Source organism: Stegodyphus dumicola, chromosome 4 (assembly GCF_044657685.1).
Source record: "Stegodyphus dumicola isolate Sdum_Otavi_A_Nest chromosome 4, ASM4465768v1".
In the NCBI taxonomy this organism is placed as follows: domain Eukaryota; kingdom Metazoa; phylum Arthropoda; class Arachnida; order Araneae; family Eresidae; genus Stegodyphus; species Stegodyphus dumicola.
The window spans coordinates 3,265,338-3,286,095 of record NC_140771.1 but is presented as its reverse complement, the minus strand read 5'-3'; the positions used below and the strand labels follow the sequence as shown (position 1 = coordinate 3,286,095).

At 33.5% G+C, this 20,758-nt stretch overlaps 2 protein-coding genes across 4 annotated transcripts in view; one reads left to right on the top strand and one right to left on the bottom strand.

Moving 5' to 3' along the window:
• LOC118202357 (uncharacterized) overlaps positions 1-12,352 on the bottom strand; it is a 53,026-nt gene extending 40,674 nt beyond the window's left edge. Inside the window, exons 1-3 of one of the 2 annotated variants that reach the window (XM_085814475.1) lie at positions 11,891-12,352; positions 11,727-11,803; positions 9,534-9,572 (exon numbers count right to left, since the gene is read on the bottom strand). The gene's annotated coding sequence lies outside the window, so the exon portion shown is untranslated. The remainder of the gene's footprint in view (positions 1-9,533; positions 9,573-11,726; positions 11,804-11,890) is intronic. The other variant, XM_085814474.1, reaches the window with a different exon arrangement.
• A 1,102-nt stretch (positions 12,353-13,454) lies between these two features.
• Positions 13,455-20,758, top strand: part of LOC118191800 (mitochondrial import inner membrane translocase subunit Tim29) — a 44,768-nt gene continuing 37,464 nt past the window's right edge. The window contains exons 1-2 of one of the 2 annotated variants that reach the window (XM_085814472.1): positions 13,455-13,661; positions 19,108-19,209. In XM_085814472.1, the coding sequence (XP_085670598.1) occupies positions 13,547-13,661; positions 19,108-19,209 (217 nt within the window). In that variant the 5' untranslated portion in view covers positions 13,455-13,546. Of the gene's footprint in view, positions 13,741-19,107; positions 19,210-20,758 lie in introns of both variants that reach the window. The other variant, XM_085814473.1, reaches the window with a different exon arrangement.

Sequence of the window (20,758 nt, the reverse complement as noted above, 5' to 3'; positions counted from 1 at the left end):
ATTAAAATTTAATTTTTGAGAAACTGAGCAATTTACTTTTATAATATTAACCTTGCATAAGACACCTCCTACTTTCAAAATACAATTTTTGCCAAAACAGAATTCCTTATACAAACTAAAATATAGTTGTATTTTAGTTCATTTAAAATTATAATATATAAAGCAAAAAGTACAATATTATTCCTTGTTATGTACTTACATAGAAGAAATATTTATTCATTACATACCAAATACACTTATACCAATTACTATCCACTTATTACATATCATATTGAAAAACATATACAGTCAAAAGTCGTTAATCCGGACTCGTCGGGACTTCGGCGATTCCGGATTATAGATCATCAGTTTAAATCTGGTAAGATGGCATACAGAAATTATAAAATTAAAAACATGAAACCATAATTTATGAAATAAAGAGCAATTATGATCTAAAGGGTATCAAAATTTACAAAAAAAAAAAAAAAAAAAAAAAAAAAAGCTCAATATTTATTTGTTTACTTTATTAAACATTTCTTTCAATGTAAGTTGTTTAAGTTGCTTTGTTTCATGTGATAATAGATTCTCTTTAATTCTATAAACAGACATAATTTCTTCTTCAGTTACAAAGTTCCGTTGTTCAAGTCCTATAATTGCTGTGTCGACGATACCGACTAATTTGTGAATCGTAATTTTTTCGTTTTCAATAACCTCTGTGTCACTTTGTTCACTATAGGAAGAGAATTATAATGACGAGGAATTTGATTTAAATCATATCAAAGATGTAGTACATCGAGATGAAATACTACATTTAGTAAGGAATTATAAGCCAAATAAAATAAAAACATCTGCCCTGAAGATAAGGATAGTGTTTACAGATGAACTTCCAATTCATTGCGCACCGCAGCACATTATTTTGGATGCATTTTCATTCACACATCATTTTGGGTGTGATAAGCATCCTCCACACTTTTATCAAATGGATAGTATCATTAGACAATAGTTAAAGCAGAGAAATGAGCAATGCATATTTGTGCAGTGAAAAGACGACAGGAAAAAAGGACTACGCGCAACACAAGTAATGCTATTTATAAACTTGATATCTTTGTTTCAATTCTGGATCTGTAACTGGACAAGAGTTAAATTAGCAACAGGTCCTTAATTACTCATATTAATTTGGGTATTTTCCCTAACCATTCTAAAAATAGCAGTAATAATTTCTGGACTGCATCCTTTCTAGACTAATCCATATCCTATGACTTTTATATAACGATGATGATCTAGCTAATTTGGAACTTAAATTTAATTTCCATAGCCAATACCTCTCGCTTAAAAAGCTGTCATATTGGATAACTACACACTTTGCGGTTAGATTTAAAGGTGCCCCTTATATTATCGTGAAGTTTTTTCATTTATTGCCAAGTTGGTGTTTTATTTACGGTAACCTGAGTAGTTGAATGTTATGGAAACCCTATTATGGCATAATTGGTTGCGTGATTGTGCTGAATTTTAAATGATGGGAAAAAAATTGTAAGGGCTTGTGGTGTGTGTTGGTTAGGAAGTTCGTTGCTTGTTTTTTGGTTTAGACAGTAAAATGGCCGAATGTGGTAAGTTTAATTTGAAATTTCTGTACGATTTAGAATGAAAGGGGAAAAGAGCATTAACTGACTGGTGTGTAAATGAAGGTTTGGTTAATCTTTGGATTATGGTAACCTGGTGTTTTTTGGCGAAAATTTGGCGACCAACCCTGCTACAGCAACCTGCTAGTTTTTGTTTGGACGCCATTTTGTTTTAACGAAGTAAAGGCATTTTTTTTTTTTTTTTTTTTTTTTACTCAAAATTTTTTTTCAACAATCTGCTAGCTGAATTACGCTTACGCTAGAACTTTTATGGAACAAAAGTGCTTAATCATGATGAAGATTAGGTGCGAAATTGGAAGAAGTGCAGAATCGCAAACGGCTTGCTGCGTTTTTAAGAAATGCACATACACGGTATCCATGTACACGTCGACCTATTTTCACTTAAAATAACATCCCAGAATGCTCTTACAGATTTGCAAATAAGTTTTAGCACAGAAAAGCACCTCAGAAAAAGGGATTATTAAGTGTATATATACATACTGTTACGAATTTGGTATTTAAAAAGCTAATGTTAGTTCAATTATAAATTAATTATTTTTATTTCCCGCGCAGTGCAGCGCGTGACAAATATTAAAAGAAGAAAGCTAAGCCGGAAAATTAAAAATACAAGAGCGCATGCATTAAATAAATAAATATCTCTTTTTGATTTCGAGAAAGTACTGGAAAATTCTAGCGCGTGATTTTAAAATCTTATAAAAGGAGGAAAACATCTCAGTTCGTAGTTGCTGCTTAGTTTGTTGTTTTTTAGAAAACTGCTCTCGTTGATTGTAGCGAATTCGCGGATTAGCGTTCTTTAGCTGTTTTGAATCACGTTCTATTGGACATTTGAGTAGTTAAAAGATAACTACTGTGAGATATTGTAATACTGCATGATAATTTGAGAAAATTTAAGCATTTTTGTTGTGATAATAATAAATTTTTGTTAATTTTTTATTGGACTTGTGCATTCATTTCATAATGAACCCATACGCACGCAACAATTTTTGGTGTCAGGAGTGGGGTATTGAATGCCAATCACAAGAGCAATGGAAGAACAGTTAAAACAATTTATGGCAGCCTTTGCTAGATTTAAAGAAGAGATGAAAGACTCTGTTAAAGAAGAAATGAAGTTGGGCCAGGAATCCGTTAAAGGAGAAATGAAATTGGGCCAGGAATCCGTTAAGGAAGAAATGAAAGAAAATATGGAAGCTAGTCAGAACAAAATGGAAGAATCCGTTAGAAGAGAGATGAAATCTATTAAGGAGGAAATGAAAGTAGGTCAAGAGGAATTGAAGAGAGAAATTACTTGCATAATAGAAAACAAGTTCCAGGCTATGGAAGGAAGAATGGATACAGTTGAAGACAAAGTTTGAGAAATTCAAGAAAGAGTTTCTGCAGTAGAGCAACAAATTGAAAAAAATGTTTCTGCCGTCCAACAACAAATTGAGGAAAGGGTTTCTGCTGCTGTTGCCAAAGAAGTTGACACTTTAAAGAAGAACATAGCAACAGAATGAAGCAATTCTGAGGGTTTTAAATTCTTAACGATGCCTGCTCGTCCATCTCTGAAGTTATCCACATATGATGGGAAGACATCCTGGCAAGTGTATAAAACACAATTTTCTATCGTTTCGGATGCAAATGGATGGGATTCCCAAACTAAGGCCTGTCATCTTGCTTCTTCTCTGAGAGCAGATGCAGCGGATATCCTGCAGACTCTTCCCGAAAACCAGAGACTAGACTTTGAAGCTCTATCCGGCGCATTGGAGCTGCGCTTTGGTGAAAAGTGTTTGAAAAACTACAGCAGGCTTCAACTAAAATCCCGTCAGCAGAAGCCCACCGAAACACTTCGGGAGCTTGCCACGGATGTTGAAAGGCTGTCACATCACATCACACCTTTTCGGAGTGTCCGACAGAAACAAGAGAAATCCTGTCGCTGCAATATTTCATCGACGGCATCTGGGATCCTGAAATACAGAAAGCTCTTCGAGTGGCAGATGTAAAGGACATAAAAAGCACTCTGTTGTAGGCCATGAAGTTCGAGGCAGCCCAGCAAGCAACTAGTAGAGATCGCTACCCAGTTAGAGCTGTGCGAGTCCATGAGCCAGTGGATCAACTGATGGCTCGTTTAGATGATTTAGCCAGACAAGTCGACGCTTTGATACGGAGTAGGAGCGAGAAGAAAGTGGCTCTAAGGTGTTGGAGATGTGGTAGTGAAGGTCGATAAGACGGAATTGCAGAACACCCCAGGGTACGGAATATAAAGCAGATGATTTTACCAGACAAGTCAGTGGCTTGAGACGGAACAGAAGTGAAAAGAAACTAATTCTAAAGTGCTGGAACTGCGGAGTTGAAGGCCACATACAAAGAAACTGCAGAACACCCCGAGGTACGGAAAATAAGACCATTTCCCAGCAACGACGCAGTAAACAAATTAGTGACCATATCGAGGAACGGAGGTTGCCAGATAATGAAAAACCTTGTTTTAAAGCGCTTAAAATTTATACAGTGAGTGGCAACAGTAACGGAATGTCCATTAATGGGAATATCGATGGAGTTCCTTGCAATATGATCATCGACACAGGATCTAATGTTACCATCATTAGGAAAGATTTAGCTGAACAGTTTAAAGATAAACTTATTTGGACGCCATCCTGTGTTACCCTTCAGACTGCGTCTGGTGATAAGATCGACATAACTGCGAAGCTAAACATAAGCATCATGTTTGGAAGTGTCGCCTACCATCACACGTCTTATGTGGCGGATATCACAGATCCATGCATACTCGGATTGGACTTTTTAAGGAAATACAATTTTCCCTTAGACTTGAAAAACAACAAACTGCTTTCAGCATCTGATGGCATGACTATCCATCCTCAAAAGGGATCCTCGCTTGGAAATGTCGACGCCTTGTCCGTAAGATCCAGCTCGGGAAGCTGCCGAAATCATACTAGGGTTGAAAAGAAACGCAAGGCTACCAGCTACGACCCAGATGCTCTTTGGTCGAGACCTTCATCTGCCTTGTGACCACCTGTTTGATCGCAATACGGATACTCCTTCATCGCCTGAGGAACACATCCAAGATGTCCAGGCCCGTTTTGAAGTGATGCACCGTTCCGTATGAAAGCGAGTGAACTTGGAGAAAGTGAAGACCAGATACAACACGAGAGCTACTGGACATAGATCCAACAAAGGAGACAAGGTGTGGTTGTGGAACCCAATTCAACGAAAAGGACTCAGGCCTAAATTACAGTCACCTTGGGATGGTCACCACACAGTCCTAAACAGGCTGAATGACCTCGTAGTTCGGATCCGTAAGTCTTCGAACTCTGATCCTAAAGTCGTTCTTTACGACAGGTTAGGTTAGCTCATTACTATGGCCATAGTACGTAATGTAAATAATTGTAAATAGTATAAGACCATGGTCCTTTTTGTTTTTAAGTGTGTATTTGATTTGATTTGCATTTAGTATTTGATTTTCATTTAGTATCTGATTTGTATTTGATAGCATTTGATTTGTTTTATTTATTGCATTTATTGTTCATGTTGTTTATTATTGTAATGTAATACTTATTAATGCATTTACGCCACAGTTGTAAGTTTAGCTTCCTGTCCAGGGATTGTACTGTCCGGGACAAACAGTCCTTGGGAAGGGGGCAGTGTTGCGAATTTGGTATTTAAAAAGCTAATGTTAGTTCAATTATAAATTAATTGGTTTTATTTCCCGCGCAGTGCAGCGCGTGACGAATATTAAAAGAAGAAAGCTAAGCCGGAAAATTAAAAATACAAGAGCGCGTGCATTAAATAAATACCGTATTTATGCGAATCTAATGCGCCATCGAATCTAATACGCATCCCCATTTTAAAACTTTAAATAATAAAAAAATTGTTGTCGGCGAATGTAATGCGCATCAATGGTATGAGGAATTTATTGAATCTTATTTTATGCAAATATGGATTTGCATATAAATTATCAATCAATGGTATGATAATTTTATTTTAAGTTAGATACCATATTTTATACAACAATGGATTTATACATATAGTAGCACAACACAGAATTAACCTATTAGTGGGCTATTGTTATGTGAAACAATCATTGTTAATTACCACTACCGTATATACGGTATCTATCGTAACATATGGACATGAAATAAATCGTAACATTTCTATAGCTAACAGTTTCTACAAACCGTGATTAATAGTAATCGTCTTTATTCACTAATGTTTTCATCACTGGAATCCTCGCAGCTCTCTTCGTCAGAAGCAGATTCATTTCTTCTTTTGTCATCGTCATCATCGTCATCCTCGACGTTCCAGAGCACGTCATCTTCACTGCCATTCAATGAATTTGAAATTCTTGAAAGATTTCGCAATCATTGGATCTTCGATGCTTTTCCAAGCAGCAGAAACCCAGTGTGCAACAATGTGCGGTGCAGTACGCTTAATTTTTCCTATCGGGGTCAATTCACGGTTTGGCTCACAAAACCATTTTTCATACTCCGCCTGAACGTAACTCTTAAAAGGTTTATTTATACTAACGTCAAGTGGTTGTAACACAGACGTCATCCCTCCAGGAATGATTACAAGATCACTGCCTAGGCTGCGCGTGTTCTTTTTTACGTCGTCGGTGAGATAACCACGAAATGCGTCCAGACAAAGCATTGATGGTAGATTGAAGAGCCCACCGGGACGGCGTTCCCATACATTTCGGAGCCAATCAAGCATTAATGATTCCGTCATCCACCACTTCTCTTGGTTTCGAATCACGAAATCATCTGGGAACAGCTTTTCATTCTTAGGGGTTTTAAGGCTTGTTTTCCGTTTGAAGATTAAGAAAGGGGGAAGTTTGCACCCGTCTGCTGTTATTGCCAGCATCACTGTAATGCGTTGTTTTACACATCCCCAAGTTTTAATGATAACTTCCTTAGTCCCCTTCTCCGTAATGGTGTAGTTATGAGGCATATCAAACTAAATTGGCGTCTCGTCAGCGTTGCCAATTTGCCCCACTGAAAAATTCTTTTCCTTCCGAAATGTGATGACATACCGCTGAAATGTTAGTAGTTTTCCCTCAAAATCTGCAGGAAGCTTTTGGCATATTGTTGTACGGCGTCTTAGAGATAAGCCCATCCGCTTCATAAACCAATCCACCCATCCACCGGCTAGCCATAAACTCTTGTTTCGGTATTCCAAGAACTTCAGCCTCCTCTTTTGCTTTATTTCTTATGGTGTCACCAGTCACAGGTTGTTCATTTTTCTTCCTTTCACGTACAAATTCCAAAACTTTTTCTTCAATTTTAGGGTGTCTTCCTTTGCGAGAGCCAGTGAATTTCTTTCTACTAGCTTTTAGTTGCAAACAGTGCCAATTTCTGTTGCCGCCACAAGCGAACACTGCTCTCAGCTACGTTGAACTCTCCCCTGCCTTTCTATTGCCATTTTTTTCAGCATAAAGAATTACTTTACGTTTGAAAGTAGCGTCATATGACATTCTCCTCTGTTTGCCCTCCCTTTCGTGACTATGTACTCTGCAGTTTGTATCCTCTATGCAATAATGTGTCAACGATAAATGTAACGGTAAATCTAGTCGACAAATACAGTAATCCATTGTTACGATTTAAATTTGGTTGATGTCATCGGCGAACTTTACACTCAAATCTAATGCGCACCCCAATTTTGAATATTACATTTGGCCAAAAACGATGCGCATTACATTCGCGTAAATATGGTATCTCTTTTTGATTTCGAGAAAGTACTGGAAAATTCTAGCGCGTGATTTTAAAATCTTATAAAAAGAGGAAAACATCTTAGTTCGTAGTTGCTGCTTAGTTTGTTGTTGTTTAGAAAACTGCTCTTGTTGATTGTAGCGAATTCGCGGATTAGCGTTCTTTAGCTGTTTTGAATTACGTTCTATTGGACATTTGAGTAGTTAAAAGATAACTACTGTGAGATATTGTAATACTGCATGATAATTTGAGAAAATTTAAGCATTTTTGTTGTGATAATAATAAATTTTTGTTCATTTTTTATCGGACTTGTGCATTCATTTCATAACGAACCCGTACGCACGCAACAATATGAAAGAAGTAATTAGTAAGCCTTCATAAAAACATCTACCATAATAAGTCTATGGCAACATTTGGAATTTCCATGTTACAGACTGGGAGATTAAATGGCTAATGTGCAGAATCGCCCACTTATTTGTTTGGTGCTTTTTACAAGAGTAAGAAGATTTGGATTTTTGTCAATTTTCTTTGACTTTTAAAGTGAGAATAGGTCGATGTGTACACGGATGAAGTCAAGGGAGTGCGCAATGCCATTTTTCTGCAATTCTGGGATGTTCTTTTGGTTAATCTTTGGATTATGGTAACTTGGCGATTTTTTGTCGAAAATTTGGCAACCAATCCTGCTACAGCAACCTGTTAGTTTTTGTTTGGATGCCATTTTGTTTTCACGAAGTAAGGGCATTTTTTTTTTTTTTTTTACTTAACATTTTTTTCCAACGATCTGCTAGCCGAATTACGCTTATGCTAGAACTTTTATGGAACAAAAGTGCTTGATCATGATGAAGATTAGGTGCGAAATTGGGAGAAAGTGCAGAATCGCAAACTGCTTGCCGCGTTCTTAAGAATTGTACATACACGGTATCCATGTACACGCCGACCTGTTTTCACTTAAAAAAACATCCCAGAATTGCACAAAAACGGCATTGCGCACACTCTTGACAATATCCATATACACTGCTAAAGTCCTAGCTAGTAACCTTTATCGCCTTACCAAAATGTCGCCAAACTACCTGTTACCATATTATAAAGATTAGCCGTGCAATTCTTAAAAACGTGCATAGCAGTGAGCGATTCTGCACTTTGCTCGATTAAATTTGCCAATTTTTGTAACTACGCACGTTGGCTGATTTAACAGGATGTTTGGTTTCATGTAATGAAAAATTAGAATACAAATGTAAATCATAAAATGTATTTTTACGTTTAATCCTAGTATCCGGTGCACACGGGATTTGCCTTATTTTGGCGCCTTTATGATGAGCAGTAAAAACGGGGGCCAATCTTTGGAATATGGTAACAGGTAGTTTGGCGACATTTTGGTAAAGTGATAAAGGTTACTAGCTAGGACTTTAGCAGTGTACATGGACAAAGTCAAGAGTGTGCGCAATGCCATTTTTGTGCAATTCTGGGATGTTTTTTTAAGTGAAAATAGGTCAACGTGTACATGGATACCGTGTATGTGCAATTCTTAAAAACACGACGGTTAATTTTTGGATTATGGTAACTTGGCGATTTTTTGGTGACCAACCCTGCTACAGCAACCTGCTAGTTTTTGTTTGGACGCCATTTTATTTTCACAAAGTAAAGGCATTTTTTTTTGGTGCTACTTTGGTAGACGGTTGCACGGATTTTTGGCGATTTACGTTGGCCGAATTGTTGGCGCGATTTTTACAAACGTCAGCCATCTTGAAAAACGCTGTTTTTACGCATAGTAAAGTATTCGAAACTTAAAAAATAAATAAATAAATATCGTTAAAAGTAATGGATTAATTTTTTGTTGAAAATGTCATTTTTTAAGATGGCAGGCAAGTGTAAATAAATATATTTACTATGAGTATAAGATACTAAAGTAAGGTTATTATTACTTTCATATAGCAAAGAAGAGAATAAAAACACCGCTATAAAAACATTGGGCCAACGTTTAATTAGATTAAAATATTACTGAAATTGAATATCGAATTAAAAACCATCATACCAACATTTAAAAGAATTAGAATATTATTAAATTCAAATACTTTAAAATACGTTATATAGAATATAATTAACATTAAAAAATATGGACAATAATTATCTCAGCAATTTATGAAAATAGTGTATTAAATTTTTTAACAAAAATTGAAGTATACAATTATAAAATAAAAGAAAAATATGTACTTACATTTTTTTGAGTGTTTAACCTGTTGTTTATTGATAAGTACTACAATAAAAAATCAGAATCATAATTTAGATAACATCTTTGAAGGAATTCGAAGATATAAATTAAATTTTAAAACGGCGCGGAAATGCACAAATTGTCAGTAACCAATCAGGAAGCTGATTACAGCTCGTTAATGCACAAATATTCTATAATAACCAATCAGAGAGCTTATTATGTCACGGCTAGAATTAAAATTATTTAAAAATTCATATATAATGTAATCATTTTTAAAAAAATGCAAAATTAAATTGTATTTTAATATTTAAGAGCCATAAATAATGTTTAAAACATTAGATTAAATTTATACATATTAAAACGAATTACTTTTAAAGTAAGGTGACGTCATTGATTACATCATCCACAACATAAAATTTCAAAGATATGATAAACAATAAAATTTTTATTTCAAATAAAAATGCAAAATTAAATTGATTTTTAATATTTAAAAGCCATAAATAATATTTTAAACACGGAATTTATGCACAATAAAACGCACGATTTTTTAAATAAAATGACAACAAAGTATCGGTTACCATAATTAACTTATCCAGCAATGGGTTTACCATAAGTTGTATTACTCGCCAAAGGAAAATCGCCAAAATCCGTGCAACCGTCTACCAAAGTAGCACCTTTTTTTTTTTTAACTCAACATTTTTTTCCAACAATCTGCTAGCCGAATTACGCTTATGCTAGAACTTTTGTGGAACAAAAGTGCTTAATCATGATGAAGATTAGTTGCGAAATTGGGACAAAGTGCAGATTCGCCCACTGCTTGCCACGTTTTTAAGAATTGCACATACACGGTATCCATGTACACATCGACGTATTTTCACTTAAAAAATCATCCCAGAATTGCACAAAAATGGCATTGCGCACACTCTTGACTTTATCCATGTACACTGCTAAAATCCTAGCTAGTAACCTTTATCGCCTTACCAAAATGTCGCCAAACTACCTGTTACCATATTCCAAAGATTAGCCAACGTGGCAAGCAGTTTGCTATTCTGCACTTTCTCCCAATTTCGCACCTAATCTTCGTCATGATTAAGCACTTTTGTTCCATAAAAGTTCTAGCATAAGCGTAATTCGGCTAGCAGATTGTTGGAAAAAATGTTGAGTTAAAAAAAAAAAAAAAAAAAAAGCCTTTACTTCGTGAAAACAAAATGGCGTCCAAACAAAAACTAGAAGGTTGCTGTAGCAGGGTTGGTCGCCAAATTTTTGCCAAAAATTGCCAAGTTACCATAATCCAAAGATTAACCAAAACGGAACATATAACAATGAGTAGTAAATGGGTCATTCAAATATAATATGTGTAGTTATACATAGTATATACTTAGTATATAGTGTATAGTATATACATAGACGTTCTTTGGGTCATTTTTGGTGTTGGCGATAAGTTTCAAAATCGCGCCAAGGCTGCACCGTATACTAGGATTTTACCTATTTTTATAAACATAAGAATAGAAAATATTATAAGAAATGCATATTTTATCTAGATATTGCATTACATCAATGCATAGTATTTATCCACATTTTTATTGCAATATTTTACAAAAATTAAATTTGTATGTGCTATTCGAAGGGTTTCTTAAGTATATTTTCCTGAAATACTTCCATCGTGAGCACATTTTGATGAATAATAGCTACTGAAGCATAAAAGGTATTTTGATAGGTATAACAACAAAAAAGCATAAAACATAAATGAAACGAAACAAAAAATAGACTATTTCCATAAATATTGTTAATAAATTTTTAATCAAATAAAAATATTATGTTTTTTTCAATAATATAATGTTAATTAAATAAAAATATTCCTATTATCATTTCAATACAATTTCTAAATATCAGTGTTGAGAAAAATGTTACTTTTGTTTTCTTAGCAAACATAAAAAAAGGTACAATTTGAAAAATCATCTTAAATATAATAAATAAATAACGCAGTTTTAATCTCCAATAAATATATCAAATATATATAGCGTGACTTCTAAACAATAAATAGACGAAATATGTTTGACATATTTATTCTGATATATGTATTTATTACCAACATAATTACAGTTAATATGCATAAATTTTAAGTTTCTGATTACTGAATAAGCTATTAATTTTTATCAATAAGTAATTTCATACAGAATAAATATGGAAAATACATACTTTCAGATTGGCCCTTTATTCATGATTTAAGTCACTAGTTTAGGCCCCATGTAAACACTTCATATTTCGCGAATTTCCTATACAGAAGAAAAACAGAAATGTATTATTTCCACCTGTATAATACAATAGAATGCTTGAATTCAGTCATATAAGATATAACATACCTTTTTTGGATCAATCAGTGCGGAAATCAAATTTGCTGTAATATCAGCTTCGTAAACAACATTTAAATGTCCCAAGCGTCATTTGAAGTTACTTTACAAAATAATGCTTATATTAATTGCTTTACGATGAAATATAAATTATGGGCACTCAATAACATTTATTATAAACATTACGCATTATGACAAATATTGGCAAACAAATAAAAACCTGTTTTCAAAGTTAGATTCAAATAAAACCATCTGGGCACGTCTTACATCAAACAGTAATCCACCAAATTTTATAAATTCATATCACTCAAAATGCACTGAAAACAAAAATTTGAGGAACAGTAAGTGCTTTCATCCAGCGTTTAAGGTGAAAACTTATATTCAAATTGTATATGAAGTGATACATAATACTTTATTAAAATCCAACTTAGTAAGCCTGTCCCCTAACAATCTTAGTTCAAGGAACCCGATTGGCAACGGCTGTTCAGACCCATATTAAATGCCAGATTTTGTCCAATTAATATAAATCGACTACGTGGACTTCGTGAAATTTTAAAACAAATAACATTTAGGCTCATATAATTTTTTGACTGTCGTATTCACAGATTATTGTCTATAGATTGCATTATTGGAATTTTCTTATACCGAATTAAATGTATTTATCTGACAGAGTAGGATTATTTGTTGAGTTTATGCAGTAGAATGATAACGTTACTCAATTGTGAGAAAATGGGTTTTAATATCCAAAAATGGATACGAAAAGACATAATTTAAATTGAAAACCTTTGAAAATAACGTTAATTTCTGCGGTATTAGGAGGGTGGAAATGTAATTGTGAAATAAAACATTTGAAATACATGAAAACACTAAAAATGTTCCAGTTTCCCGTTGTTTTAGACTTACTAAAATATTTATCTTTATATGTGTGCAAAGTTCTTAATTTTTTATGTAGAAAACTGTATATACTATGCATGTAAATAACTCTAATAAAACTGGTGTAACATTTACAGCAAGTCAAAAGACATATTTCCCATAATTTCAACTTCAGGATATCTCATTAAGGGATGTGTACTCATCGATGTGTACATGGAAGAAGTCAAAGGGGTGCGCAATGCCTAATTTGTGCAATTCTCTGGTGTTTTGTTAAGTGAAAATATGTCGATATGTACATGGATACCAAGTTTGTTGTCCCAGTTTCTGTTTGTATGTGTCGAGTTTTGTCTTAAAAACTAACCGAGCAGTGGGTAATTCTGCACTTTTTCCCGTAAAGGCCCGTTTATTCATCGACCTAGACACTTTTAAAGATTGCGAGGTGATTTCCGCCGCCTAGGATGTCATTTTCTCTTAAAATATTCTTTTAAAATTGGTATTAGAGCTGCCTCTGCATTTCTAATTACTGGCTTTGATCTTATTTGTATACAGCACCACTTTGAAAGCACCACTTTCTTTCAACGCTTACTTTGCTTAAAGCAACTTTAAGTCATAAACAATGAAAAATTAAAAAATATATTTAACTCGTGCCTCTCTCTGCTACATTTTAGAACACATATACTCTCTCATCATGAAAGGCTAAAAGGCTAATTTAAAGTGCAAAAACAAAATGCAATGTGACCGTAATTATTAATAAATTTTATAACAATATATTGTTCTGTTTTTCTAGTTACAGAAATGATAATCCAAAAAGCAGCTCTGTATAAAGGAAGCATCTTAAAACGTTTACCTTTATTTACTCAGCGGTTCCGTTTTCCTGAAAAGTGGAAAGGTGGAAGATTAGAAAAGTGGAGTAAGAATGTTTATTATGAATCGAGTAGCTGTCTATTCCCCAACTTTTATTAATCAGCTATATTTATTGCGATTGCTAGGTTGTTGGCATTAATAATATATACATATAATAAAAATTTGTTGCATATTTATAAATATGTATTGGTTTGAATAACGATAATACGCTGCTGTAAATATCCGATTAGCATTTGTATAATTGTTCTATTACTGGCTTCAGAGCTTAAATTCCGCCGGAGCGCGACTGCGGTACTTCTTAGTTTTTGGGACATATTCCAATTATAGCCGGAGCGCACCGGAGCCCTAAGTTAGAAGGCCCGGCACTTTTTTATGTAACTGAACAATTATTTCAGTAGAAATTTGATCTAGAAAATTTTACTTTTAGCAATAAAATTATATCAAAAATCGCTTATTAAATTTTTATTTATCTCTTTACATTTTATTTAATTTTAATAGTCTTAATTATTTTAATAAATAATAAATTAAGTATACATTAATTAAGTAATAAATATAAACTAAATAATAATTAATAAATATAGATTTTGAATACCAATTCAGTAATTATTAATTAATTTGATACTCATTAACTATTTAATTTTTTAATTATTAATTATTTTAATAGTCATTTTATTTATTTATTTATTTATTCTTGTTACTCTTTCCTGACAGTCTTCCATAGGGCTCCGGCACTTCTACTTTTAGAAATTAAGCCCTGACTGACTGCCTTAAAATTTGGTAATTATCACATAAATTGTATGGAGAATTTGCATAATGCCTCGTAAATAATGATTAGGTTGTACAAAAAACACAATTTTTTATTGTTAATATAGTTTTCGTAATAGTTATTGATCTTTATTATTAACAGTTATGAGATTAGTTACTGTTTCCATCAATAGAGCCATAAAGATTTTTATTGTATGTTCTTTCTCAGTTGGTATGAGACAGTGTGTTGGCAAACAAGGGGCATATTCAAATATTTGTTAAAGTATCCACAGATTCAGATATTTGAATCAGTGGATGAAGTGGTGATGAATAGGTGCTCTTAAATATCCTTGTGTTAGTGGCTTTTTTTGTATCATCTGTTGGCTGAAAATCACAGCAACTTAGAAATTTTTTCGTTATTTTCTATCTGTGTTCTTTTGCCATGTTCATCAATGCCAATAACATTTCTACTTTTTGGAAACTTTCAAATAGGATGCAGTGTTATTACCAAAAACCTATTATTTCAAATTTTGTAAGTTTCATCCGATGTTTTGCCCAAACATATGCAGGGGTTAATGTTGAATACTGCTCAACAAACAATATTTTTCGGTAAAAGTATAGTTTAGGGTACCCCTTGGTGAAACTTGGCGATTTTTGGCGGTACATGGATACTGATTTTGTGCAATTCTTTGACTCTTTATTTTGGCTTGCGAAGCGGTGATTTTTGCACCAAAAATCGCCACTACACAAAGCCAAAATAACGAGACAAACAATTGCACAAACTCGGTATCCATGTACACATCGACTTATTTTCACTTTTAAAAAAATAGCCGAATTGTACAAAAATGGCATTGTGTACTCCTTTGACTTTATACATGTACACGTCGACCTATTTTCACTTAAAAAAAATCCCCGTATTGCACAAAAATGGCATTGCACACTCTTTTAACTTTATCCATGTACACGTCAACCTATTTTCACTTAAAAAAAAAATCCCAGAATTGTACAAACTTGCATTGCGCACTCCCTTTACTTTGTCCATGTACACATTGATATATTTACACTTAAAGAGTCAATGGAGCACCAAATTCTATAATATAGGCAAACAAAAAATACATAATCATCTCGATAAAATACATTTTAAACCAAACAATACAATAACATAAAAAAGGAAAAACATGTTATACGTTTAAGCACTACCAAAAGCAAATATTCACTTACCATGATTTTTGAGTTGCTTCGTACACTCAGAGCCACGTAAAAATCAATATATCAATCATACTGAAATGACTTTTTTCAAACCAGGTACTCTTTCTGATCGAAAGCTTCACATAGTGACCATTTGAACCTTTCTTCCTACAAATCCATCTAAACGGTTTTAACGTTCGACTAGACCAGTGTTTCGTAACCTTTTTGGCACAATGAACCACTTTAAAAATTTTAAATATGTCACGGATCCTTCTGTGAAAAGAAAATTGCTTAAACATCATTTATTACAAAATATATTCTGTTTTATTATTTAATTATTTTAATATTTTTATTTCAATAGTATAAAAATTTGAAGAAATTAAAATTTTTAATGTGAAGGCTGTTGCTGCTTTTCCTTGATTAACAGGTTGAATTGAGGGATGGTTTCCGACAAAGCAACGTGCATATCATGTTCGACATTCAGTCTATTTTGATGTTTTGTTTTTATTGTGACAAGTGTGAAAAATCCTGCTTTGCAAAGATATACTATAGCAAACGGAATAATGGCTGCCATAGCTCATTTTACAAGCAATGGATAGGCTTCTCTTAAAGAAGACCAAAACTCTCCAAGAGTTTTTGAATCGAAATCCATTTTTAACAAGGACTTTATTTTCAAATCAATTAGCACATCTTTGGCAAGGTTCATGTCATTGATACAGTCAATATCACAAAGAAAAGGATTACGAATCCACAACTCATCTTTTATATTTATTCCATCCGAATTGAAATATTTTTCAAATGAAACTTGAAGTACTTTCAGGTGTTCACAGATTTCATTTTTCAAGTTATTCAATAACAAACTATCTTTCCGAGATCCATTTTCAAAAAGCACTTCGTCCAACATTTGAAAGTTTGCATATATCCCATTTTTAATTCTAATTTTCCAAAATGACATTTTCAATAAAAATGCCTGTAGTTTCTCAGTGGCATCCATAATTGTTGTATCAGGCCCTTGAATTGAAAGACATATATCATTCATGTGGTTAAAAATGTCTGCAGGTAAGCCAATTTACATATAAAATCTTTTTTCTTGAAATATTCGAAGAGTGAGTTATCTTTTTCTTCTAAAAAAAAGTGATACTTCTGTCTTCAACATGAAAATTCGTTTCAAAACCTGCCCTCGTGACAGCCAGCGCACTTCCGTGTGATACAGAAGTACCTCATGTTCTGCATTCATTTCTTGACACAGTGTTTTAGAAAGACGATGATTAAGAGCTCTACTTCTAATAAAATTCACAGTTTTAATAACTATTGACAATACTTCTTTTAAGCTGGTTGGAAGAGTTTTTGTAGCCAGTGCATGTCTATGTAAAAAACAATGTGTAACAATAACATTAGGAGCCTCTTTTTTTTTACCAAATGGGCAAAACCAGATTTATTGCCAAGCATTGCAGGTGCTCCATCCGTACAAAGTGAATGAAGTTTTTATTTTCAGTTGAAGTCGTGTTTGGAAAAGAAAACATTTAAAATCGCTAAAACATCAACTGCCTTTGTAGTTTGCAAAAGAGGCTTACAAAATAAGAATTCTTCTTGGATAGTATCAGCAGACACGTAACGAACAAAAACAAGAAGTTGACTACAATTCGAGATGTCTGTAGTTTCATCCAGTTGCATACTAAAGGGAAATGGCGATGCTTTCAATTCATCGATGATCTGTTTCAAGATATTGCAAGAAATTTCAACTATTCTTGAATGTATCACATCCTTGGACAATAAAATAGCCTCAAGTTTTTTTCTCTGTTCCAGTCCATAAACTAATTCAACCATTTCCAGCACACATGGCTTAATGTCTCTCCAATAGTATGCGGTTTCTTACTTTTGGCAATACGATATGCAACTCTGAAAGATGCTTCAACCAAAGGTTTTTGTGAAATACCAAATCCAAGTTTGGTTAATGTTCCAGATTTCGAAAACTGGGCTTTCTTCTTTGTAAAAAATTCTAGATCTATAGATGCATTTTCAGGATGAAGAGATTTGAGATGCTCTATCAATTTTGCCGGTTTTATACTGGCGTTTGCCAAAACTTTTCCACACAGAAAGCATTGTGGCTTTTCAACACCATCCGCTTCTTTCATGCAGCAGAATCCATATTTTAGATAATTTTCATCATACTTCCTTTTTTTGGACATTTTCGGCTACAAAAAATATCAAATAATCAAATTAAGAACAAACATTAAGACACAAAAAAAAAACACTTGAAAAAAAAAATACTTTAATTACAACTTATGAAAAAGTAAAACAAATATTTTGTTTAAAAAATTTGCAAGAACTTTGTGGAACTCATTTTAACGTCACTTTATTTCCAAGTGAAGTAAAATTCAAAGGCTACTTTGTGTTTCAAAAAATTTCAAATTTTATATGGTTTGCGAATGTTCTTTTCCTTGTATTGTAAAGGTCTCTATTATTGGGAAATGGCAGCCAGACGGCTTACAGAGGTTGCCGGTGAAAAAAAAAGTTTTTTTAAAATATTGATGCAAACATTTTAAAAATTAGGATCAGTCGGCAGACCCCCAAAATATGACCCATAGATCCCCAAGGGGTCCATGAACCACAGGTTAAGAAACACTGGACTAGACGCATATCCTTCCTGCATTCTTCCATTATAAAATGGCTATTAAGTAAACCTTCATGTACACACCAGTCAATTAAAGCTCTTTTCCCCTTTCGCTCCAAATCGTACAGAAACTTCAAATTAATCTTACTATATTTGGCCATTCTACCGTCTAAAGAATCAAACCAACACACACCACAAAAACTCTTACAAAACATCCCATGATTCAAAATTTCCCAGAATCATGCACCCGATTATGTCACAATAGGCTTTCCATAACATTCAACTACTCAGGCTACCATAAATGAAACAACAACTTGGCGATAAATCAAACAACAACTTGGCAATAAATCAAACAATAGCTTCGCCATAATACAAAGGGTACCTTAAAGTCTACTCTATCCTATTTTTCATTCATTAACAGCTACAAAATACCCAGTGGCAAATCTGCTTTTCATCAGAGGATAATTGTCACTTATGTTAGCGGTGCCAGTTTAATCTCAGTAAACGGTGCACATGGGATTTGGCTACTTTTGGCAACTTTATGATGAGCAGTAAACACGATGTTTACTGTGAGTACTTAAATGTGTCATTTTAGTGTTGGCGATAATTTTCAAAATCGCGCCAAGGCTGCACCGTATACTAGGATTTTACTGATCTGCTACTTAGATACTTTTACCGTACATTGAATTGCAAAATATTTCTATCGTGCAGTATATAATTGCAGTAACTGGGCTAGTTTAAAGTTACACAAGCTTTGGTTTCTGAACATTAATATTGCTATAGCTTTTTTATATCTGGTTAATATGTATTTCATGATTTGGATAATGTTCATATCAAATTTAAGTAAATCATTAAAAAGTTGCTGAAGTTTAAATTAAAAGTTCTGTATCCAAAGATATTACAGCTCTGTATTTTATATACATAATAACTTTTGTTATTATTCCAGGTCTGTATTGGGAAGGACTTTACCTGGACTATAAATCAGTTGCAAAAGATATTGTGGAAGAAGCCAAGTCAAAGCCTAAGAAAGCTGTAGTAATATCTTCAGGTAAATAATAAAATAAAGTGAAAAAAACTTGTCAGTATTATATAAACTTCTAATTATATAAATTTTATTTATCTGATTGTTTTGAGTGCATGACATTTTTTCAGGTTGTGTTGTAAGAAATGGAAAAATAATACTTCTCTTGTTTATATGTCACAGATTGAAGCGTTCTCAATTGTGTATCATAAAATTTTGTTCTTGAACATGGCTCAGATAAAAAAAAAAAAAAAAAAAAAGTGTTTTAGTACTTTCTTGTTATGGCCCTTTCCGGTTTCGATATTCAGCAGAATTCCCTTGTTTTTGATGTACAGTCAAAAGTCGTTAATCCGGACTAATCGGGACTTTCGCGATTCCAGATTATCGAATTTTCCGAATTATAGATCATCAGTTTAAATATGGTAAGATGGCATGCAGAAATTATAAAATAAAAAATATGAAACCGTAATTTATGAAATAAAGAACAATTATGATCTAAAGGGTATCAAAATTTACAAAAAAAAAAAAAGCTTAATATTTATTTGTTTACTTTATTAAACATTTCTTTCAATGTAAGTTTTTTAAGTTGCGTCGTTTTATGTGATAATACTTTCTCTTTAATTCTACAAACAGACATAATTTCTTGTTCAGTTACAAAGTTCCGCTGTTCAAGTCCTATAATTGCTGTGTCGAGAATACCGACTAATTTGTCAATCGAAATTTTTTCGTTTTCAATAACCTCTGTGTAACTTTGTTCACTATCGGAAGCGAATTATAATGACGAATTTGATTTAAATCATATCAAAGATGTAGTACATCGAGATGAAATACTACATTTAGTAAGGAATTATAAGCCAAATAAAATAAAAACATCTGCCCTGAAGATAAGGATAGTGCTGACAGATCAACTTCCAATTCATTGCGTGCCGAGACGCCCCCCCCCCCCCCACGCAGAGCAGCATGAAATTGATAAACAGATTTCGGAATGGTTAGCGAAACAAAGGATATGCCTGTATTCATTTTTTGCAGCAATTCCACTTTTTGTTTGATGGACATCGAAACATACTTTCGCTTTGTAGATCCTTTGAGAGTTCCAGCATTGGAAGTTTTATTTGACATAATCGAAAGCACAAGCTTACTTTTATAAATTATAAATTATTGCTCTAACAGTCTGCAAAAAATAATAAGCCGGATCCAACTCGAAGATTAAGGAACAACGCAATCTGCAACATTAACTGAAATAGATAATTAGATAATTTTAGCTTATACTCTCCATTATACATTAAATGTGCATGCATAAATGTACACTCATGTCCAAAATTATGTTTACATGCATAAATTCACGGATTTCTCAGAGACTATGACTTATAATATTATGTGCATGCGCCCATGCGCAGCCGTAAAGGTCTTACGCACATGCGTAAACGCCTATACGCATGCGTCAACGCGACGCATGCGCAGAAAGTTTGTAGCTTTAAGGTCCGAATTAACGACTTTTGATTGTGTTTTCAATTTTACATGCAAGAACAGCCAACTTATGTAAGCATGTATCATGTATATTGATTTGATTGGATTG